Source organism: Simochromis diagramma, unplaced genomic scaffold (genome assembly GCF_900408965.1).
Source record: "Simochromis diagramma unplaced genomic scaffold, fSimDia1.1 OVJJ01000413.1, whole genome shotgun sequence".
NCBI lineage: Eukaryota > Metazoa > Chordata > Actinopteri > Cichliformes > Cichlidae > Simochromis > Simochromis diagramma.
Window position 1 is genome coordinate 3,294,864 of NW_024386948.1, and position 25,414 is coordinate 3,320,277.

At 39.0% G+C, this 25,414-nt stretch overlaps 1 protein-coding gene across 1 annotated transcript; it reads right to left on the reverse strand.

The window, feature by feature from the left end:
- Nucleotides 1-782: 782 nt before the first annotated feature.
- LOC120737588 (deleted in malignant brain tumors 1 protein-like) lies at nt 783-24,496 on the reverse strand. Its single transcript, XM_040038382.1, has 16 exons — nt 24,424-24,496; nt 22,974-22,994; nt 22,230-22,574; nt 21,819-22,130; nt 20,986-21,297; nt 9,671-9,985; nt 9,169-9,480; nt 4,906-5,220; nt 4,462-4,773; nt 4,067-4,378; nt 3,568-3,876; nt 3,122-3,433; nt 2,684-2,995; nt 2,247-2,558; nt 1,715-1,812; nt 783-1,460 (listed from the first exon to the last, which is right to left on the reverse strand). The coding sequence occupies exons 1-16, from the start codon at nt 24,479-24,481 to the stop codon at nt 1,359-1,361; spliced, it is 4,059 nt and encodes a 1,352-aa protein (XP_039894316.1). The 5' UTR covers nt 24,482-24,496; the 3' UTR covers nt 783-1,358.
- Nucleotides 24,497-25,414: the final 918 nt, after the last annotated feature.

The window sequence follows — 25,414 nt, forward strand, 5'->3', positions numbered from 1 at the left end:
GTCTTTGTACGGACCTGCCGTGTTCTCCGTCATTTTGTACATAATTGTTTTTGGGGCAAATAAAATGCAGGTAGTGATTAAAACAGCAGAATTGATTATTACCAGTGCTGGAAATTCTAGCGCTTGCAGTGTTTTGATTTTGTTGCCACTCGTACCCACAATGCAATGCGCGAAAGTCACGTGGTCTGTCAATCTCCATAGATACCAAAATTTGCTGGTAGCACTTTAGTCATATTCATGGCACATTGCAGCATTTCAGTTTTGCTCAAGCAAAGCACAGGATAAATTAAAAATCATTTTTCAGTCTTTACTGTTCTTTGGCGTTACTGTATCCAAGTTCCTATGCGAAGGTCTTAGTAAATGCTGTAGCTCATTACAGGCTCTGTATTTATTGCAAAATAGGACCATAAGATTTTAAGCAGTAATGCACTTATTCTTGCAGCACTGGTTGTGTGTGTCGACACAACTAGTTATATAAATAAATTATCTGATTCGGTGTTACACGAAAACCATGATTTGTAAATTATTACTGTTAAAATGGGTAAAACTAAACAACTGTAAACTTCATCCTTCTGCTTTTTGAGAATATTTAAAGATATTTGTTGCAACTGTATTATTTTTTAACTTTTTTTTTCCTAAACTGTTTACAGTGTATTGTGTTATATTTTTATTTCAAGTTCAAAATAAAATAGTCAATCTATCAATTAATTCATCTTTAATAATTCATAAAATGCAGTACAATACATAATTTATATGAATTCACAATAATTATTAATTGATCATTACTGAATCCAAGTAAGTAAAATAAGAGCAAAAAACAAAGCAGAACTACACACTCTCATGAAAAACAAACACAAAGGGAAGAGAAATCATTATCTAACTTAAACACATTATTGAAGAAGCCAAAGGTCTCCTGCTATGTGTGTCCTATTTAAGTATTGGTCTCATAAAAAGAAGCGTTTTTCATTAATAAAGACAAAATAATTTGAGGCTTCTTGAATATGCAGGTTTATATTGAAATGGATCCTAACAGAATGATCTTGCTGTTGTGTTTAATATATAGACTTCAATTATAAAGTAAAGTCAAGTAAAATCTAAATTTGATAGTCTCTTTGCTGAGACAAACCAAACTCATCACTGTTGAAAATTCATCACAGAAAATATTTTCTAAATCCATTGAAGTTAGCACTCTTTAACAGGTTACGTTTGGCTTACAACTAAATGCAGCACGACAGTAAACAAGCACAAAAAGCAGATATACTTTATAAAAATATGGAATGAATCAATAAGGTGCTTTTTAAAGGTTTTATATAACATTAGGTATTTTTTTATACAGTTTTGGAAACAAACAGACTGAACTATGGAGGACACGTCTCTTGCTTTTTGAGCCTTTTCTTTTCTGGAAGTTTCTGCCAGCTCACTTTTACGTCATCAGATGAACCTCCCAACTTCTTTTCAACCTGTGTAACAGAAACGAGGATTTAATTGTTGCCTGTATTTTACAGATTCTCTGGGTAAAGATTAGAAAGTTGTCTCAGTGTAAAAGTAAGCTGTGTGTTTAAAAATTTGACTGTTTAGAGAAATAAGCATGTCTGTCTGGGAATTAGGCAAGTAAATTACCTTACTTGAACAGTACAGAGAAATCTCCATCAACAAATACGAACATCTTGAAGATGAAACTTTACTCTGCATTTAAGTATTCTATACACGTTACCCATTTCAAGATGCCCTCCCTCACAGCGGGGTCTGTCATGTCCACTTGGGAGTTGACATCAGCCAGATTCAGTTTCACTGAGAACTTTTTCCGTGTAGCTGGTGAGATCATAAAATTCTCTTTAATTTTAGTTCATATCTATACAGTTTATATAATTACAGTCACCACCAACATTGTCAATATTTCTAACAGTGGTGTTTATGTGGGTGTCTCAGGTTCAAAACTGGTTTGCACTCATTTTTATGTCAAACTGGCAGCATGTTCTTGTTCTATACAACTTACTGAACAACTACATTACAGTGTAATTGATTGTAATGATGACCCGATGGGATGTGAAAGGAATGAGCTGAGAGGTGATTGAACATAACTGTAGTAAAGTCTGTGTCAAAGCTGATTGTATTATTTCTCTTTCTCTGTGGATAGAGGTGCATTATAGACAAAATGATTTTCCCAATGAGATATATGATGAAGCAATGAAATAGTTATAATTACCATTTTTAACATTCTGTGGATGATCCAAAATTTTTCTCACCTGAACACATGACAGTAGCGCTCTGACCACGTTCACATTTTTTTATTCCAAATCCACTGTGTTTACACTCAGTTAGAGAACTTTCATTTCCTGAACAGGTCACATTGTCAAGCCAAATCTGTCCAGTTCCTGGACCAAACTGAGCCGATTGAGGAGCGTTTACTGCCGACCCACAGTTCAGCTCTCTGCAAACCACCGCGGCATCATTTAAGTCCCAGCCGTCAACACAGACTGTTCCCCAGATGTTATTGTAGTAAACTTCAACTCTGCCAGAACATCGAGTCGATCCAGACCCAGTTAATCTGACTGGACCTGTGAGGCAAAAAGATATGAAGAGTATTTTGAAATATTCCTTAAAGTAAAAAAGAGAAAAATTTCATGTATGATGCACAAGAACAGACTAGCTTGCCCTGTATTGAATATCTAAAATTTCTCACCTGAACAGATAACACCTGCGTCATTGCCATGTCCATAGATGTATGTTCCCCATCTACTGTTTTGACACTCAGTCAGAGAGCTTTCACTTCCTGAACAGGCAACATTATAAAGCCAAATCCATCTAGTTCCTGCACCAAAGTAAGAAAACCGAGGAGCCTGTAGTGCCGGTCCACAGTTTAACTGTCTGCAAACCACCTCAGCATCATTTAAGTCCCAGTTATAATCAGAGACTGTTCCCCAGACGTTATTGTGAAAGATTTCAACTCTGCCAGAACATCGAGTCGATCCAGATCCAACTAATCTGATCGGACCTATGAGACATAAGATTTGATCAATATTGGAATTTGTTCCTGATAAATAAATATTGATTTTTTTATTGTATGAGACACAAGGACAGATTACATTTCAATGTCTTTATTATCTAAATGTTATCTCACCTGAACAGATGACACCAGCATCTTTATCATGTCCACACTTTTTTGATCCAAATGCACTGTGCTGACAGTCAGTTAGAGAATTTTCATTTCCTGAACAGGTCACATTGTCAAGCCAAATCTGTCCAGTTCCTGCACCAAAGTGAGCTGATCGAGGAGCCTGAAGTGCCGGTCCACAGTTTAACTGCCTGCAAACCACCGCGGCATCGTTTAAGTCCCAGTAATCATCACAGACTGTTCCCCAGCTGTTATTGTGATAGATTTCAACTCTTCCAGAGCACGGAGTCGATCCAGATCCAACTAATCTGATCAGGCCTGTCAGGAAAAATAATGAAGAATATTCTGAGATTGTTAATATTATTCTTCCTTACATTAACAAAAGTATTTCGTACACAACATCCAAGAACAAAGTAATCTTCAATCTCTTGAGTATCTGGAAGTTATCTCACCTGAACAAATGACACCAGCAGTCTGATAATATCCACAGGTGTGTGTTCCAAATCCAAGATGTTGACACTGAGTTAGAGAACTTTCATTTCCTGAACAGGTCACATTATCAAGCCAAATCTGTCCACCATCCCCAAAGTAAGCTGATCGAGGAGCCTGTAGTGCCGTCCCACAGTTTAACTCTCTGCACACCACCTCTGCATCATTTAAGTCCCAGCCATTGTCACAGACTGTTCCCCAGGTGTTGCCATAATAGAATTCAACTCTTCCAGAGCATCGAGTCAATCCAGACCCAACTAACCGGACTGGACCTGCCAGGCAATAGAAGTTATTTATATTTCAATTCCTCTTTGCACTAGAAAAACCCCAACACTTTTATAAATTTATAAAGCACTTTTAAAAACAACAGCAGTGCTGAACAAATGCTGTGAAAACATTTAACGTATGACAGACTTGACCAGGCTGACCAACAATAACATGAGTATCTAAAATGTTTCTCACCTGAACAGATGACACCAGCATCCTGACCATGTTCACAGTTGTTTGTTCCAAATCCACTGTGTTTACACTCAATTAAAGAACTTTCATACCATGAACAGCCCATGTTATCAAGCCAAATCTGTCCAGTTCCTGCACCAAAGTAAGCTGATCGAGGAGCCTGTAGTACTGTCCCACAGTTTAACTCTCTGCAAACCACCTGAGCATCATTTCCATCCCAGCCATTATCACAGACTGTTCCCCAGCTGTTATTGTGATAAACTTCAACTCTGCCAGAACATCGAGTCGATCCAGATCCAACTACTCTAACTGTACCTATCAGGCAAAGAAGTTGAAAAAGTATTTCATATATGACACACAATACCAGACTAATCTGCAATGGCTATAATTTTTCTCACCTGAACAGATCACACCCGCATCCTGACCATGTCCACAGCTGTTTGATCCAAATCCACTGTGTTGGCACTGAGTCAGAGAACTTTCATTTCCAGAACAGGTCACATTATCAAGCCAAATCTGTCCAGTTCCTGCACCAAAGCGAGCTGATCGAGGAGCCTGCAGTGCTGTCCCACAGTTTAACTGTCTGCAAACAACCTGAGAATCATTTAAGTCCCAGCCATCATCACAGACTGTTCCCCAGGTGTTACTGTGATAAATTTCAACTCTGCCAGAGCATCGAGTCGATCCAGACCCGGCTAATCTGACCAGACCTATTTGGCAAAAATGAAAAGAAAAAAAACATATTTAAAATGTTGGTTAAATTACATAAAAATAAAGATTTTGTAGATGATACAAAGGAACAGACAGACTTTCATTTTCTTTAGTTTATAATTTTTTTGCACCTGAACAGAAGACACCAGCATCTTGTTGATGTCCACAGTAGTTTGTTCCAAATCCACTGTGTTGACACTCTGTTAAAGAATTTTCATTTCCTGAACAGGCCATATACGAAAACCAAATCTGTCCAGTTCCTGCACCAAAGTAAGCTGATGGAAGAGCCTGTAGTGCTGTCCCACAGTTTAACTGTCTGCAAACCACCTGAGCATCATTTACATCCCAGCCATTATCACAGACTGTTCCCCAGATGTTATTGTAATAAACTTCAACTCTGCCAGAACATCGAGTCGATCCAGATCCAGTTAATCTGATGGGAACACCTGAAAACAAAACAGGGAACATTCATTGTAAATGGTATTATGTTTAATTTTCACGACTAGTTAACTATGTTCAACATATATTCTAAAAAGTCTTAGCGTGCCATCACACATTTCTATTGCCCATTTCTCGTAGTAATTCCTAATGCTGTTTGGATGCAAATGGCTCTCCTACATGCATGTAAACTGAGCACGAGGAGCATGTGGGTCTCTCCTTCTTGCTTTCTCCCTCACCACCATAAACTTTGCTACTAGTTTTCAGTTGCTTCTAGCAGATATGTTTAATTATTACTAATCAAATAATCATTCTTATAAACAAGAATCTTTCCTGCTCCTTTTCCATTGTTGAAGGAAAAGAGCAGGTAAAATTGAAGGAAATTTGAAATTGCTGACTAAGGATGAAGGTATATTTGGTAAGAGTCATGTTGCTGTGATGACACTCGGTTGCATCAAACTGATATTGAATCAGTGTGCAGTTTTACTAAAACAATGATGGACTCTGTAGTTTTCTCTCGTCCTTTGCCCTATCAGCCAGATGTGACATGTAAGCCATATGTTCTTCTTAAACTGCTGACTGACTCAGGGTTGTCCACAGAATGATGTGGGATTCTTAGGTAATATAAACAATTCTGGGGAAATCCTGGTCCTGTTAAAAAAACTGGCATCCATCCCACTTTAGATGTAGGAATTTATTAAACACCCGGAAACATCATGAAGGAGAGTTACAGTCCTATTTGCCTCCTTGCATCTTCCATCCACCAAAGACCTTATTCTCATTGATCAGGGGTGGCCATCTCCAGGCCTTGAGAGGCGGTGTCCTGCAGGTTTTAGATGTCCTTGATCCAACACAGCTGATTAAAATAGGTAAATTACTTCCTCAATTTGTCTTGAAGTTCTCCAGAGGCCTGGTAATGAACTAATCATTTGATTCAGGTGTTTTGACTCAGGGTGAGATCTAAAACCTGCAGGACACCGGCTCTCGATGTCTGGAGTTGGCTTTTCTTCCTTGTTAGTAAATAAATTAATTGTTGATCAAGATAGTGATTTATTCGGCCTGACAGACACCTGGTTGGAGCTAGATGAATATGTTAGTTTATATGAGCCATACTGCCAGAAAACTCAAAGCACAGGCCGAGGAGGTCGAGTGGCAGCAGTCTTTCACTTCCACATATTATTCAACCATAGACCCAGACAGAGTTTCAATTAAACATATGACTCTTGGCCTTGTCCACTTAATTGAAAAACTCAAAAAAACAGCTTTATTTGTCTTAATCCATCATCTACCAGACCATTATAGTTTCTATCTGAATTATCTAGCTGACTTTTGTATTTGTTGCTCAGTACAGATTAAATAATTATGGCAGGTGATTTTAACATTCATGTACTTGGTGAAAACAACAGCCCCAATAATTAATTTATTATTAGACTCAGTTGGCTTCTCTCACTTTGGATCTTGTCCCGAAATATTGGTCAGAAACCAAGCATTTAACAATATTCCCTGAAAACCCTCTTTTGTCTGATCATTTACCAACATTTGAATTTACAATGAAGTACACAGCAGTGGTGGTTAAATTTTTGTTATCTTAGGTGTAATGCTGAAAGTCCTGTAAGTTTAAGGCAGTGATTCATCCACTTTTATCTTCTTCAATGCTACCTGCCGGTTACCTAAACCTTTCTCCGTCAGAGGTCAGTTATTCCATTAATAGTGCTATTTTTTGTGCTATAAAAAAGCAAGGATATCTTGAAGTTTACACAGCAACATTCTCACCTCAAAACATCTTAAATGTTTATTTTGTGATCTAGAAAGAGTAATATTTCAAACTCCGCCACTCTGCGTTCCTCTGCAACTGCCTCGTTTGAGTTTCGGATGAAATGCATTCTGGGATATTTGCCTGGGTTTAGTAGCTAGCAAGCTGATTGAAGACCAAAAAAAACAATCAGAATTTTTGCATCCAAGTCTGTCACTGGTTGGTTTTGTGGCACAAATATAACGGTGTACAGAAAGAGTTGAACGCGCAGGGGCAGAGACGTTGAGAGCACAAGCAACACATTGCCAGCGGGTCCACAGAGATCTTAGCAAGAGCAAATGCAAAAACTGAGCGAGAGGGCCTGTTATTGTGTGTTTATATGGATAATAGCAAACACTGAAATACATTTTTTGCACGCAGCAATGAATTTTGTTTGCACAAATTTAGGTTTTCTTCGCTCAAAATAAATTTCTCCTCAAAAAACAACACTTGCACCTGCAATTTTGTTTTTATGTGCCCTCAGTTTTTTTTTTTTTACGTGCGCTCAGAATAGTGGCACAAAAATAACACCATACCCATCGAAGTGGGATTGTTGTGTGACTTCCTGTTAGTTCCCCAGCAAGCCAGTAAGTGTTAGGCTGTGTCCCAATTCAGGGTCTGCACACTTGAAGTACGCATTTTAAGTGTAATTACGTCACCACCACGCGACGACGGCTGTCCCAATTCGAAGTGTACTTCAAATTTATACTCCAAATGCACCGTCGATTTCCCCAAATATCAAGCGTGGTCCAGTGCACGCTTCGTGGTCCCATTAACCCCAAAATTCATAGCGCAGCGGTGGGTGTGGATAATTTTGCCGCAAAATACGGCAGAAGGGAGCGGCCGAAGAGTGAACTGTCAAAAGTAAGTACTGAATATGATGTCACTTATTTATGTGCGAATGTTTAATAATGAAGAACATTAAAACTGTTGGCCACATGTCGGCAAAGTTGTGTGACATTAGTGATGTCTGTACTTTCAGCGTTAACTTGGTTGTAAAGCCAACCAAGTTAACACTGAAATACATATATCTCATAATAATCCGACAATACTAGAATATTGGCCATATTATATTTACATTTCCACAGTGAGATGACTTTAGTCTCATGAACAACATGAGCTAATTGTTATTTACTAACTAATCTTGAAATGACTGTTCAGTACAGAAATGAAGCTTCCTCCAAAGGGTGGCTGGCCTCTCCCTTAGAGATAGGGTAAGAAGTTCGGCCATCCGGGAGGGGCTCAGAGTAGAGCCGCGGCTCCTCCACATCGGAAGGAGCCAGCTGAGGTGGTTCGGGCATCTGACAAGGATGCCTCCTGGGACCCTCCTGGGTGAGGTGTTCTGGTTATGTCCCACCGGGAGGAGGCCCCGGGGCAGACCCAGGACACCCTGGAGAGATTATATCTCTCGGCTTGCCTGGGAACGCCTCAGTGTTCCCCTGGATAAGCTAGAGGAGGAGGCTGGGAAGAGGGAGGTCTGGACTTCTCAGCTTAGGCTGCTGCCCCCACGACCCGGCGCCGGATAAAGCGGAAGAAGATGGATGGATGGATGGATGGATGGCATCTTGATACATGCTCATGATTGAGCATGCATCAATCATGAGCTAAGTAAATCTCCAAAAGTTGATTCTGTTCATCTGGACGTAGCGTTTTGTGGGAGAAATGTTTCGTCACTCATCCAAGTGACTTCTTCAGTCTCAGCTGACTGCAGGTTTCCCTAATCTTATAAACAGTACATTTGCATAATGACTGAAACTATGCAAATGCACTGTCCACTAAAATTCCACTAAAAATCAAGAATGTGGGATACTGTTTGTCTGTGATTTGGAGAGCCCAGCATGTGCTCCAGACACAGGGGAACAAATTCCACCAGGGACACCCACCCCGACACGACACATGGCCAAACAGTTTAAAGGTTCCAAAAATACTATGAAAAATACTTTTTCTTCGTAATTTTGTTACGTTTTGTATAGAAATTACACAAAATTCAGAGCATGGAGTCGATCCAGATCCAACTAATCTGATCAGACCTGTCAGGAAAAATAATGAAGAATATTCTGAGATTGTTAATATTATTCTTCCTTACATTAACAAAAGTATTTCAGACACAACATCCAAGAACAAAGTGATCTTCAGTCTCTTGAGTATCTGGAAGTTTTCTCACCTGAACAAATGACACCAGCAGTCTGATAATATCCACAGGTGTGTGTTCCAAATCCAAGATGTTGACACTGAGTTAGAGAACTTTCATTTCCTGAACAGGTCACATTATCAAGCCAAATCTGTCCACCTACTGCCCCAAAGTAAGCTGATCGAGGAGCCTGCAGTGCCGTCCCACAGTTTAACTCTCTGCACACCACCTCTGCATCATTTAAGTCCCAGCCATTGTCACAGACTGTTCCCCAGGTGTTGCCATAATAGAATTCAACTCTTCCAGAGCATCGAGTCAATCCAGACCCAACTAACCGGACTGGACCTGCCAGGCAATAGAAGTTATTTATATTTCAATTCCTCTTTGCACTAGAAAAACCCCAACACTTTTATAAATTTATAAAGCACTTTTAAAAACAACAGCAGGGCTGAACAAATGCTGTGAAAACATTTAATGTATGACAGACTAGACCAGGCTGACCAACAATAACATGAGTATCTAAAATGTTTCTCACCTGAACAGATGACACCAGCATCTTGTTGATGTCCACAGTAGTTTGTTCCAAATCCACTGTGTTGACACTCAATTAAAGAACCTTCATACCATGAACAGCCCATGTTATCAAGCCAAATTTGTCCAGTTCCTGCACCAAAGTAAGCTGATCGAGGAGCCTGTAGTGCTGTCCCACAGTTTAACTGTCTGCAAACCACGTGAGCATCATTTACATCCCAGCCATTATCACAGACTGTTCCCCAGATGTTATTGTGATAAACTTCAACTCTGCCAGAACATCGAGTCGATCCAGATCCAGTTAATCTGATGGGAACACCTGAAAACAAAACAGGGAACATTCATTGTAAATGGTATTATGTTTAATTTTCATGACTAGTTAATTATGTTCAACATATATTCTAAAAAGTCATCATCATCATCTACCAGACCATTATAGTTTCTATCTGAATTATCTAGCTGACTTTTGTATTTGTTGCTCAGTACAGATTAAATAATTATGGCAGGTGATTTTAACATTCATGTACTTGGTGAAAACAACAGCCCCAATAATTAATTTATTATTAGACTCAGTTGGCTTCTCTCACTTTGGATCTTGTCCCGAAATATTGGTCAGAAACCAAGCATTTAACAATATTCCCTGAAAACCCTCTTTTGTCTGATCATTTACCAACATTTGAATTTACAATGAAGTACACAGCAGTGGTGGTTAAATTTTTGTTATCTTAGGTGTAATGCTGAAAGTCCTGTAAGTTTAAGGCAGTGATTCATCCACTTTTATCTTCTTCAATGCTACCTGCCGGTTACCTAAACCTTTCTCCGTCAGAGGTCAGTTATTCCATTAATAGTGCTATTTTTTGTGCTATAAAAAAGCAAGGATATCTTGAAGTTTACACAGCAACATTCTCACCTCAAAACATCTTAAATGTTTATTTTGTGATCTAGAAAGAGTAATATTTCAAACTCCGCCACTCTGCGTTCCTCTGCAACTGCCTCGTTTGAGTTTTGGATGAAATGCATTCTGGGATATTTGCCTGGGTTTGGCTATAGTAGCTAGCAAGCTGATTGAAGACCAAAAAAAACAATCAGAATTTTTGCATCCAAGTCTGTCACTGGTTGGTTTTGTGGCACAAATATAACGGTGTACAGAAAGAGTTGAACGCGCAGGGGGCAGAGACGTTGAGAGCACAAGCAACACATTGCCAGCGGGTCCACAGAGATCTTAGCAAGAGCAAATGCAAAAACTGAGCGAGAGGGCCTGTTATTGTGTGTTTATATGGATAATAGCAAACACTGGAATACATTTTTTGCACGCAGCAATGAACGCCTCAGTGTTCCCCTGAATAAGCTAGAGGAGGAGGCTGGGAAGAAGGAGGTCTGGGCTTCTCTGCTTAGGCTGCTGCCCCCACGACCCGGCCCCGGATAAAGCGGAAGAAGATGGATGGATGGGTGGATGGATGGCATCTTGATGCATGCTCAATCATCCTGGTAAGTAAATCCCCAAAAGTTGGTTCTGTTCATCTGGACGTAGCGTTTTGTGGGAGAAACATTTCGTCACTCATCCAAGTGACTTCTTCAGTCTCAGCTGACTGCAGGTTTCCCTAATCTTATAAACAGTACATTTGCATAATGACTGAAACTATGCAAATGCACTGTCCACTAAAATTCCACTAAAAATCAAGAATGTGGGATACTGTTTGTCTGTGATTTGGAGAGCCCAGCATGTGCTCCAGACACAGGGGAACAAATTCCACCAGGGACACCCACCCCGACACGACACATGGCCAAACAGTTTAAAGGTTCCAAAAATACTATGAAAAATACTTTTTCTTCGTAATTTTGTTAAGGTTTGTTCAGAAATTACACAAAATTCAGTCTCATGTTAAGTGTGATAGAAACAGCTTACACTGACATCCATCTTGATAAAAGATGAGTGTTATTAAGCCGTGTTTACATTTATTTGCACTACTTTCCACTCTGGATGTCTTATGTTAAGCTTTAAGTATAAAAGTGTCCATTCTACAACCTGTTTGTTTGTGCATTTTTAAGTTGTTAAATATAAACATTATTTTGTGCTGATATTCCACTTTTTTCAGAACTAAAGATTTTTTAAAATCTGCATAATTTTTTTGGCATACAAGTATAATAGAATAGCTTTAGTGTTTAGTTTTTTTTATATATATATTTTAGTATGAACGTGTACAAAATGCAGCAAGAAAACATTTTTAAAAAGTTTTATCGGTTAGAAAATGGACTATATCGGATTTATATTGGTATCGAATATCCAAATTTATGATATCAATATTGGACATAAAAAGTGGTATCTTACCATCTCTAATATAAACTAGAGATGGACCGATCCGATATTACGTATCGGCAGTGTTGGGACTAACGCGTTATTAAGTAACGCGTTACAGTAACTACGTTATTATTGTGGTAACGAGCACGGTAACTAGTTATTATGCCAAAACCGGAAACGCGTTAGTCGTTACTGGGATTTAAATAGGCTCGTTATTCGTTACTTCATGTGGTGGCTATCGCGGAGCTTCCACAGATTCAATAACATTAGCAAGTGTTGGAGGCCAGCAGGTGGATGAAGGAAAATGGAGGCAAGAGGAGAGACCCGAAGCGGCCACTGGTCCAAGAGTGTCAGGTGAACTGAACTTCAGGTAAGAAGTTATAACCTGCAGTCCATCTGGGTCAGATATGAACCAAGTTTAGGTGGAGTTTATTTTCGTTATGCTGACTTTTTCGTACTGCGTGCTAGCTAGAATGACGGAGTTTCTATACAGCTGGGTGGGTGCTATGTTACTGATGTTGAACTTTATTTTGTTCATAAGGTTAATTATTAGAGTTGCCAACCATCCTGTAAAAAACGGAATCGTCTCGTATTCAGAGAAAATATTACGCGTTTCGTATTGAGGTGAAAAGGAACAGTTTGTCCCGTACTTCAGCTACAATGAAAAAGACACAAAGCTGGAGTTATTCTGCATCTTTACGCTGTCAGGTGCCTCTTCTCCTCTCATTCTCTCCCCCTCCCTCTCCTGTTTCTACTTCAATCATGAAACTGATCAGTGATCAGCTGATCGGCTTTTCTCTCTCGTTTATTTATCGCCCACTTTGCGCCAGAAAGAGAAAACCAGCGGATGTCGCGCTAAACAACAGCAGCACGTTTAAGCTTGATCAGCTATTGTTAGAATTTATTTAATATTACTTTCTACTATCAGCTGATGTTTGCTGGAGCCACAGCTGTAAAGCTGCTGGTCATGATGTCGGTTTGGTTATGTGGTGAGAGGGAAACATGAGGATGAAACCAGGAGATGTCCTTACTGAATCGTCAGAGCTGAACAGGTGATGGAGAAACAGTTTTACCTTTTAGGTGACATGAATGAGTTGAAGGGAAGTTATGAACTGTTTCTGAGAGACAAATAACACCAGGATCCTTTTCTAAGTAGCTGACAGCTAGTAACTGTGCAGGGGCGGGTCTAGCAAAGTGTTGCCAGGGGTCCATGTAGGGCATTAAAAGGGAAAGGGGGGCACAAGGAAATACTTTCTTATTCTCATTTAAAATGTCTCACTTTTAAAAAAATAATTATCTGAGTCTTACAACAAACAATTGATAGATTGATACATTTAAACCATCAGAACAGTGTACATCACTGTCACAACAGTGTTTATTTTCATTCAAAGGCTTTATGATTTTTCCTATAATGGTGGGCCGGTCTCTAGTCAAAATGCCCGGGACGATTTTTTTGTCCCAGTCCAGCCCTGTATGCAGCTCATCTTCAGTCTGGTGTTACCTACATCTTCCTATTCAGAAGGCAGAATTTCCGAGTTCTGAGTACAATCGAAAGCACCACGACTGCAGTTTTTGTGTTGGATGTAAAAAGCAGGCTTGGATAGAATCAGGTGTGGGATTTCTCTCGTGGAAATATGCACATTATTTTTTCCTTTCTATTGGTAGGTGGCACAGTGCACTTGTGGCAAGTAAGCAAGCTAGAAGACTGGCAAAGTTATGGAAGAAACACATTAACAAGAGAATTCTGAGTAAAACCAAAGTTACTTTCCCTAGTAACTAGTTACTCTGAAAGTAATGAGTAACTTGAAGTAACTGAGTTACTTTTGATAGAAGTAACTAGTAATGTAACTAAGTTACTAATTTAAAGTAACTTACCCAACACTGCGTATCGGTATTGTTCCGATACTGACCTAAATTACTGGATCGGATATCAGAGAGAAATAAAAATTGTAATCCGATTAATTAAATATCACGAAAAGCACCTCACAAAACTTGCGACATGGCATAACTCGCCTCATAACCGTAGCACGTTGGAGCAGTATGCATCACGTGATAGAGCGGCTGTGGCGTGCAAGACCTGTTGGAGGTCTGGTTGAGCATTTGAAGCTTCGCTACCAACCCAGCATTTCATCTCCGACAAAGTTATCCCCGAGAGAAGTAAAGCAAGTGTGTAAGTCCATGTCAAAAGAATATTGTTTTTATATAATGTGATCAGCTTCATGAAATGTATTCTTTTATTTAATCACTAAGCAAACGTCTACGTGACTTTTGACATGTACTTTTGTGTGATAAACAACTGATAGCTTCCTCTTTTTGTAAGAACATACAGAATTAGAAAAAGGGGAACCTCAGCTCATATTTCTTAGAATAAGAAGCTATTTGTACACACACACACACACACACACACATGTATAAATAAAGAACGCAGGCAGTGATGAGACGCAGATCGCAGAGTGTGCCTCATTGCCCACGCGTGTAAAGACAACTGCAGTGTTTGTGTTTTCTAACTCAGGTGTCTTAGCTGAAGAACTACGGGGTGATTTAAAAAAATCCCCTGTCAGTCCATCTCTGAATGTTTGTAAAGCATTCCCACGTTAAGCTTAACAACTGATATATGGAGCGACTGCCTCTCTCTCTCCCTCTCCTGCTGCTACTTCAATCATGAAACTGATCAATAATCAGCTGATCGGCTTTTCTGTCGCGAGTCCGTCTCTCTTCTTTGTTTTTGGCCCACTTTGCACCAGAAAGAGGAAACCAGCGGCTGAACAACAGCAGCACGTTTAAACTTGATAATCTGTTAATCTCGGCTGGTAACTGTGCAGGGGCGGATCTAGCGAAGTTTAGCCAGGGGAGCAGGTAGGGCATTAACAGGTAAAAGGGGGCACAAAGACATACTTTTCTTTCTTATTCTCATTTAAAATGTCTAGCTTTTATTAAATAATTATCTGACACCCAAAGTTTTAATTTGATGTAAAATGAATAGAAGTCCATTACTGTATATAGTAACTATTAAGTCTAATATACCCTAGTAAGCTATAGTACTTTTTCCTTTGGGAAGATACCATCTGTGCAGTCTGCAGTTCTGTTAAAGAAAGATGTTGAATCTATTTAATATTTCTTGAAAAATAATTGATTTCTGTGCATTTTTTTTCACACTGCATCAAATTAAAGTTGATTACGCCGATTAAGCATCATGAGGTGGAGCGTGAGGGGAGGTTCCCTATTTTTTATTTCTTTTTTGTTGCTAGGAGTTGGAACCCTATTAGTTAGGCTGCTTAATATTTATGCTAAGTACTCTTGAAAATACCAGAATAGGGAGGATGGTGTAGGTTTAAGTTTATTAGATTGATCAGTATTTCTGAACTATGAAATTTTTTTTTTTGCATACAGGTATAACAGAATAGCTTTAGTGTTGTTGTTTTTTTAAACTTGAGTATGAACTTATACAAAATGCAGCAAGATATTAAAAAAACAGTTTTATTGATTAAAAAAGAGACAATATATCGGATTCATATCAGTATCGGCAGATATCCAAATTTATGATATCGGTATCGACCATAAAAAAGTGGTATCGTGCCATCTCTAATATAAACTAGACCACAAATCTGTCAAAGTGAGATACAGCATGCCAATAGTGCCAATAGAGGACAAGAAAGCTCACAGGCAGGCATTTAAAGTTGGAGAAGATTTCTGGGGGTCAGATTTCTGTCTTTCTCCCTTACATATTAAATTTTAGTGTCATAGTTTGTTTATTAATATACAGTGATTTTAGTTAGCTATCCTTGTTGTTTGTTAATTATTTCCAGCGTTTAAGTGTTTTCTGTGCCTGCCTTGTGTTCCTGGTGTTGTGTCTAGTGTCAATATTTCAATGTGTCAATATTCGTGTTATTTCATGTTTTACTTTGACAGTCCCCTGCCCTGCATCAGTGTATTCTTTTCTACTTTATGTGTGTGGTGTAGTGTAGTGTGTATAGACAAAGGAGCTTGCAAAGAAAAGCGTCTGGACTTCTTTAAGTTGCTTGAAGACGTTTCACCTCTCATCCGAGAAGCTTCTTCAGTTCTAAGGTCAAATGGTGGAGAGTCCCAGATATAAACCTAGTGGGAGTAACCCCCCGCAGAGGGACAAAAGGACCCCCTGATGATCCTCTAATCGCCTGAGCCAAGGTGTGAAACTGGGTGTGGGTCCCAATCAGCCAGAGTTTCGGGTGTGTTCATTGTGAAACCTGGCCCCACCTTATCATGCGAATTCCTGAGGTCAGATGGCCCAGGATGTGAGTGGGTGTTAAGGCGTCTGGGAAGGGATCTCAAAACTGGATTATAGATGGCAGAGAGTTGGTGTCGTAAACCCCCGCCTCTGTTCAAAGATGGTCGCTCACAGTGGACATAGATGGCTTCTTTCACTCCTCTTTCAAACCATCTGTCCTCTCTGTCCAAAATGTGAACATTGGCATCCTCGAAAGAGTGACCTTTATCCTTAAGATGCAGATGGACTGCTGAGTCTTGTCCTGTGGAGGTGGCTCTTCTGTGTTGTGCCATGCGCTTGTGAAGTGGCTGTTTGGTCTCTCCAATGTAGAGGTCTGAGCATTCCTCGCTGCACTGTACAGCATACACCACACTGTTAAGTTTGTGTTTTGGCGTTTTGTCTTTCGGGTGAACCAGTTTTTGTCTGAGCGTGTTACTGGGTCTGAAATACACTGGGATATGATGCTTAGAGAAAACTCTGCTGAGTTTCTCTGATACACCGGCTATATAGGGGATGACAATGTTGTTGCGTCTGTCCTTCTTATCCTCCCTCGCTGGTGTCTGGTCTTCTTTTCTTTTCTTTTCTTCTTTTCTGTGCCTCTACCTCTACATTGGAGAGACCAAACAGCCACTTCACAAGCGCATGGCACAACACAGAAGAGCCACCTCCACAGGACAAGACTCAGCAGTCCATCTGCATCTTAAGGATAAAGGTCACTCTTTCGAGGATGCCAATGTTCACATTTTGGACAGAGAGGACAGATGGTTTGAAAGAGGAGTGAAAGAAGCCATCTATGTCCACTGTGAGCGACCATCTTTGAACAGAGGCGGGGGTTTACGACACCAACTCTCTGCCATCTATAATCCAGTTTTGCGATCCCTTCCCAGACGCCTTAACGCCCACTCACATCCTGGGCCATCTGATCTCAGGAATTCGCATGATAAGGTGGGGCCAGGTTTCACAATGAACTCACCCGAAACTCTGGCTGATTTGGACCCACGCCCAGTTTCACACCTTGGCTCAGGCGATTAGAGGATCATCAGGGGGTCCTTTTGTCCCTCTGTGGGGGGAAACTCCCACTAGGTTTATATCTGGGACTCTCCACCATTTGACCTTAGAACTGAAGAAGCTTCTCGGATGAGAGGTGAAACGTCTTCAAGCAACTTAAAGAAGTCCAGACGCTTTTCTTTGCAAGCTCCTTTGACTACGATGACCTGGATGACTGAGAACCTTCATAGACATAGTGTGTATAGAGATATATCTATATATAAATAATTTTAATTATAGTCTGTGCTTCCCTTTTTGTTTCATGTCGGATCGTCTGTGCCTTTGCTGGTCTTTCCCCTGTGTTTCCAGGTCTCAGGTTTTATAGTTATGTTTCCTGTTTAGCTTTCCCAGTATAGGTTTTGTTTGTTAGTTTTCTAGTTGTCATTGCCTTTGTGTGTGTGTGTGTCTTTGTTTGTTTGTTTTTTCTAACATTTGTATAGCCCTAACAACAGGCGAGCCTTTTGATATCATCATCGCCAGAGGTGACAATTAGTCAAGTTGGAAGTTACTGTCAGTCTCATTTTCTGATTGATTTCTGTTAGTTCAGTTTTGTTAATGTTGAGTGACTAAGCCTGAATCTGCTTCCCCATTGTATGGTTGGTTCCTGTTCATCTTCCTCTTTGGTCTCTTCAACTGCAACTGTGTTGAGACGTCTTATATATTAGAATCCATTGAGCCATATATTTAGGAATTCTGAAGCAAACCAACACTCTTGACACAAGAATTGTGTTAACTACAAAAATAACTTAATAAACATCAACCAACCAAAAATAGAATTTCATCCTGACTCAGAAAGGTATAAGACTTCCAAATCTGAGTTTATGACAACTATATAACACCCAAAATACGAAAAATTAATCATGAAATAAAGTTTCCCCGTTTGCAGATAAAGATTTTACCATTGAAATCCTGCATTGAATGGTTACTGTGCAGCTTAATTTGATGGCTAACGCTTAATTTCAGTATGAAACACCTCAACGAATGGACAAAAAATCTGTAAAGGGAAACTGTTGTATTTACAGTGTCTGACATGGTATAGATGATCGGGAAAAAAAATTCTCACCTGAACAGATGGCACCAGCATCGTGATCATGTCCACATTTGTTTGATCCAAATCCATAGTGTTGACACTCAGTTAGAGAATTTTCATTTCCTGAACAGGTCACATTATCAAGCCAAATCTGTCCAGTTCCTGCACCAAACTGAGCGAATGGAGGGGCTCCTAGTGCTGTCCCACAGTTTAACTCTCTGCAGACCACGTGAGCATCATTCAAGTCCCAGCTATCATCACAGACTGTTCCCCAGCTGTTATTGTGAAATATTTCAACTCTTCCAGAACATCGAGTCGATCCAGATCCAACTAATCTGATCAGATCTATCAGGCAAAAGATGTGAAGCAAATTTTTAATGTGTCTTAAATTAACAAAGAAAAATTATGGTAGTATATACCAGTTGAACGTTTTAAAACACCCCAATTTTTCCACTTGAATTTCATGCTTTTATTTCTTATTTACCTTATGCCTAAATTTGTATTTTGCCATGTTTTCTTATATTGTATTGTTGCTATTGTTCTGTACTTTTGTAAGGTGACCTTGAGAGTCTTAAAGGGGCCTATAAATAAAATGTATTATTATTATTATTATTACTATTATTATTATTATTATTATTATTATTATTATTAGTGGTCATAGTAAGCAAGTCTTAGTTTCAACTGTGAAAAGAAGACTTTGCCTTGTTCTGATATCTTGGCAATGGTTTTCTTGCTTTAACTCATCTTGTCAAACCTGCAACTCAAAGAGGTTTGCCTAGGTCATGAAACGCCACCAATGGACTACTGAAGAGTGGAAGAAGGTATTATTGACAGAATCAAAATTTGAAATCTTCACTTCATCACACGGGATCTTTGTATGTTGTAAGTATGGTTCCACGCTGTGTGGTAACAACTGTCAAACATTGACGAGGAAGTGTGATGGTCTGGGGCTGTTTAGCTGGATCCAGTGTCAGTGACTTGTAAAGAAAAGTGAGATGCACTCTGAACCAAAATGGCTTCCTCTGTCACGATTTGACTGTGCGGAGCAGGCAGGAAGGGACCCAAATGCAGACTCGTAAGCGGGATATGGACTCAAAACACAGCTTTAGTTGATGAATGGAAAATAATACAACCCAAACTGGGAAATTAGAAGACCTAAACACACAGGGAGGCACACAGCTATGAGGGAGATGCTGACATAAATACACAGGAGGATAACGAGTGCAGTGAGAACACACAGGGAACACAGCTGACACAACATGATGTCACAGAGGAAGCACAACTAGAAACACCGAACATGGAAACACAAGAGCTTCGCAATAAAACAGGAAACGCAGGAACATGATGCAGGAGTGGAGGAGAGGCAGACGAGAAGAGCAAGGGAACATGAGGGAGAGAGAGGAGAGATGACGAGCCCTGGAAACAGAATGGAACACAGGCAGGGAAACAAGACGCAAGGGGCTCATATAACATATATAAAAACAGACGGATAGAGACATAGAGGGCAACTAATAATTAAGAATCTAAACAGGGAATAAAAGAAACTCACAATACAATAACTAAGACTATAAATGAACCTTAACATAAACCATAATACAAAATATTACTAGAATACAACAAAATAAAAAATGCTGGCTCAAAAGGACCCAGAACCTTTACAACTGCAGCATTCTGCAGCACCATGCAGTTCACTCTGGTATGTGCCTAATTGGTAAGAGGTTCATCCTACGGCAATATAATGACCCAAAACTAAGTCCAAGCTATGCCAGAACTACCTCAGGAAAAAAAGAACAAAACCGTAAGCTTGAAAACATGGAACGGACAGCACAGTTTCCAGTCTTAATTAGCCCCATCACGGTGGTTTAGGATGAACTGGATAAAAGAGTGAAAGCAAAGCAATCATGCATTTATGGGAACTTCTGCAACAAATATGGGAAGAATTTTCTGAAAAATATTTTATTTCTATTGCAGATAGAATGGTGTGTTAAGCTGTTATATGTACCAAAGGTGCTTACTTCGATGTGTCAAAAGATTAGAATACATTTTGGTCTGTAAATTTAGTCCATGGTTTAATTTTAATTTTAATTACTTATTTTTACTATGCTTTAATTTCAGAGTTCAATGACACATTACACTGCATAAATAAAATCATTATTTAAAAAACTGGAGAAATTGGGGTGTTCTAAAACTTTGACCGATAGTATATTACACCCAAGAAAAGATTTGGTTGAAATGCTTTCAGAATCAAAAATCTTTCTCACCAGAACAGACGACACCAGCATCTTGATTATGTACACAGTTGTTTGTTCCAAAACCACCATGTTGACACTGAGTTAATGAGCCTTCACTTCCTGAGCAGGTCACACGATCAAGCCAAATCTGTCCAGTTCCTGCACCAAAGTGAGCTGATCGAGGAGCCCCCCTTGCAGTCCCACAGTTTAACTGTCTACAAACGATCTCAGCATCATTTAAGTCCCAGCCATCATCACAGACTGTTCCAAAGCTGTTATTGTGATAAACTTCAACTCTGCCAGAACATCGGCTCGATCCAGAACCAGCTAATCTGATCAGATCTATTAGTTAAAAGATGTGAAGAACTTGATAATATGTTCTTGACTGACCTTGAAAGAAAATGGTTTCACTGATGACAGACAATTTCTGAATGATTCATGTGTCTTTGGTACCTAAACATTTTCTCACCTGAACAGAAGACACCAGCATCCTGACCATGTCCACAGTTGTTTGTTCCAAATACACTGTGTTGACACTCAGTAAGTGAACTTTCACCTCCTGAACAGGTCACATGATCAAGCCAAATCTGTCCAGTTCCTGCACCAAAGTAAGCTGAATGAGGAGCTTCTAGTGCCGACCCACAGTTTAACTGTCTGCAAACCACCTCAGCATCATTTAAGTCCCAGCCATCATCACAGACTGTTCCCCAGCTGTTATTGTGATAAACTTCAACTCTTCCAGAACATCGAGTCGATCCAGATCCAACTAATCTGATTGGTCCTATGAGACAAAAGATATGGACAATATTTTAATGTTATTTGCAATAAAAACAAATCAAGTATAACAAATAAGAACAGACTGATGTGCAATGTGTTCAGTATTCAAAATGTGCCTCACCTGAACAGATAACACCAGCGTCTTGTTGATGTCCACAGTTATTTGTTCCAAATTGGTTGTATTTACATTCAATTAGAGAACTTTCATTTCCTGAACAGCCCACATTATCAAGCCAAATCTGTCCAGTTCCTGCACCAAAGAGAGCTGATCGAGGAGCCTCTAGTGCCGTCCCACAGTTTATCTGTCTGCAAACAACCTGAGCGTTTTTTAAGTCCCAGTAATCATCACAGACTGTTCCCCAGATGTTATTGTAATAAATTTCAACTCTTCCAGAGCATCGAGTCGATCCAGACCCGGCTAATCTGATCCGATCTATGATGCAAAAGATATAAACAAAATATTTCATGTATGACACACAATAGCAGACTGACCTGAAATGTCATTGGTACCAAAAATTTTCTCACCTGAACAGATGACATCAGCATCATGGTGATTTCCACAACTGTATGTCCCAAATCCACTGCCGTTACATTCAGTTAGAGAACTTTCATTTCCTGAACAGCTCACATTGTCAAGCCAGATCTGTCCAGTTCCTGCACCAAAGTGAGCTGATTGAGGAACTTCCAGTGCCGTCCCACAGTTTAACTGTCTGCAAACCACCTCAGCATCATTTAAGTCCCAGCCATCATCACAGACTGTTCCCCAGCTGTTATTGTGATAAACTTCAACTCTGCCAGAACATCGAGTCGATCCAGATCCAGTTAATCTGATCAGATCTGAAATGAAAAATATTTTAATACTTTCCTGACAAAATATAAATCCTTAATGACATAGAGTGACCTATGCTGTGTTCAGTATTTAAAATATTTTCTTACCTGAACAGATGACACCAGCATCATAATAATGATAATAATTATTATTATTATAATAATAATAATTATTATTGTACATTCCCCATCCAGAGTAATGACACTGAGTTAAAGAACTTTCACTTCCCGAACAGGCCACATTATAAAGCCAAATTTGTTTAGCTTCTGGACTATAGTAAGATGATAGAGGAGCCTGTATTGCTGTTCCACAGTTTAACTGTCTGCAAACAACCTCAGCCTCGTTTAAGTCCCAGCCATTACCGTAGACTGTTCCCCAGATGTTATTGTAATAAATTTCAACTCTGCCAGAACACTGTGTTGCTCCAGACCCAGCTAACCTGATGGACACACCTGAAAACAAAATACAGAGAACACACATTGTGAATAAAACATACAGTATGTTTAATGTTTTCTTAATTTTGCTGTGAAATCATGTAGTAAAAATAATCTTAGAGGTCAAAACGTCTTACAAAATGCTTAACATGGTAATGTGTAATCCTATAAGTTCCTACAACATAGTAGCTACTTTGGCTGCTTTGTAGGTTTTCAAATGTCCTCAGACTGTTGCTTGATCTTCCTCTTTGGTGCTCTATAGTTGGATATTGTTGTAATATACAGTTTTGTTGTTGATGTTGTTAGCAATAGAGTAGAAAATGGTCCATGGTACTTCTTTTGCTAGCTTGTTAAGTAACATACACGTGTCAATTGTTTGAACTTGAAGCATTTGCAAAGTTGTTCTTGGATGCTTACCGGGTGTCTGTGAATGACCACCTGAAAAGTGGATCATAGAGATAAACAGGTCAAATGAGTTTATTGCACATTATGATTCACATTTCTCAACATGTGTGTTAGAGAAAGGAAATATGTGAGTTCAACCAGGGCCTAGTCCCATGTCTAAGATTTTTTCTTCAAACTTACAAAATGGCTAAACAAACATTTGTAGGGATGCTGACTATGTCAAAAATCTGAATGTAAAGAATTACAAATCATTTTTACTGGCTTGCTGATTAAATAGCAAGTAAAAAACCCTGAACATTAGCAAATAACCGTATACTAATCAGTTTCAAGTAATGCAGTGTGGGTCACAGCAGTCTACTCACTGATTTCCTTTTGATTACATTAAAAACTCAAATGTAACTCCATCTTCACCTAGCATGTAGCTCAGTTACAGTGACAGTTAATAAAGAACTATTTAAAGATCATATATAAAGTCATAAGTTTTAATCAAGTATTGGATCTGTATATGATGTGTTTGATGAATTACATATTTTAATTTTATGAAACATTCTTTAAAACAAACTAAATATACAAATTTTGTGCTATTCAAATGTTGTATGAAAATTCTGGGTACTTCTTTCCAGGATAAACAGGTTAGTTTGCATTAATATGGGGAATTCCCACCTCTGTGTTGAACTGTGGCTTTAGTGGTCAGTGTTGGATCACATCAAGTGAAGCAGAGATTACTTTAAATTTAAGTTGATGACCCTTATAGTCATTCACTGAATTCAATCATTATACTAACTTTATACAGTCTAGTTTAAAGACAACATACAGTGCACTGCTAGCATAGGAAATGGAAACCAGCCACAATCACTGTGAAAATGCCACATTTTTTTAATTAAGTTCTGTAAATCAACAAAGAGCAGCAGGTGAGCTGATTACAGCTTGCGTGCTAAGAAAGCCTAGTGGAGCTCTAAAAAGGGAGTTGTTAGTACTTTTCCTAACAGATCTTAGTGTTCCCTGCTTGCTGAATCTCACTTTAACCCCTGTTTTACACGTTGTCCAGGTGTGGAGGCAAAGTGACTCTCTAACATGTATGCAACAGAAAATAGTTATTTGTTTATTTATTTATTTTATCCTCTTTGACTGCTTGTGTCCGATTCAAGCTGAGTGCATTCATTAGAATTTTAATTTAGATTTGAATAACATGTATGTTCTAATGCACTCATATTTTTTGTATTATATTAATATAGCAGAAGGTTCAGTTACCTGTACCTCAAACAATGAGTAGAATTGTCTTCCGATGAGCTACTTTCTACTTTCTACTCTAAGTACATTTTTAACACAAGTATCTGTACTTCTACTTGACCTCCAGTCATTTCACAGTTTCCAGATAGAGTTTTAAAAATAATTTACAGTAGTTTGTAAGAGCTTGGTAACAAGAAAATGTGTACTCCAAATAAAAATCAGACTTTCTCACCTTTACATAAGAGAATTGTCATCACAGAGACACAGTAGACAAACTGTTGGAGAGCCATGGTTAAGTATACCTGTTTTAATTTGACTTCAGCTATTAAATACTGAAATTTGCTCCACCCCACCCACAGGCTCATGTGTCCTAACTCGGCTTTCCTCTCACTGACTGCAGAACTAACATGAGCAACAAAAACAAGACAGCAAAGTTTTCCTGTATAAATATACAGTGTAATATAAAATATATAGCATATACACACAAATACAAAATAACAGAACAGCATATACATGACCAAATTCCTGAGACTGAATTTTCCACAAACACTTTCTTTAGCCAGTAATCAGATGTGTGAATTTAATAAAAATAAGCAGAAAAAAAAGAAAAACTTTGTTTTATAAATCTGGGACACATCTGCACAGTGAGCTGCCAGAACACATCTGCATTTTGGTGTATTTATCATGTAGGAATGCTGTGATATGCTGTTGAAACTTCATTTTAGATATAAGATATTTCAGGGATTGATGTGTAGTTAAATGTTTTTTACACTGACAGAAAGGGAGTTTCATTCATGTGGCCACTGAAGTTTAAAGTGGGCTGTATGTGGGCCTCATTGTAAAATAAATTTAACATCCCTGGTCTAAAGTATCCCTACAGACTCAAATATATACATACACTAACCTACGTAGTGTAGCAAGAGCAAGGTTCTATACAATGTTTAGAAGATGACAAGGCCTTTTAATTTCTTGTTAGAGGTCATGATATCTAGTAGTTTCTCTTCGCAGCATAAAAATGATTGTTTGACAGCAGTCGCTCTGTCACGGCTGGGCGGGGTGAGCCATGTGGTGTAGGAGGAAAAGGACCCAAAATGCAGGCAAGCGACTGGTGATGAGAGTGCCGTTTATTTACAAAGTGGCAGTGGCAGAAACAGGCGACGAAGCATGAGAAATTACTAATGGAAACCTAAACTGGGAAAAACTAAAGAGCAAACCTGAAATCA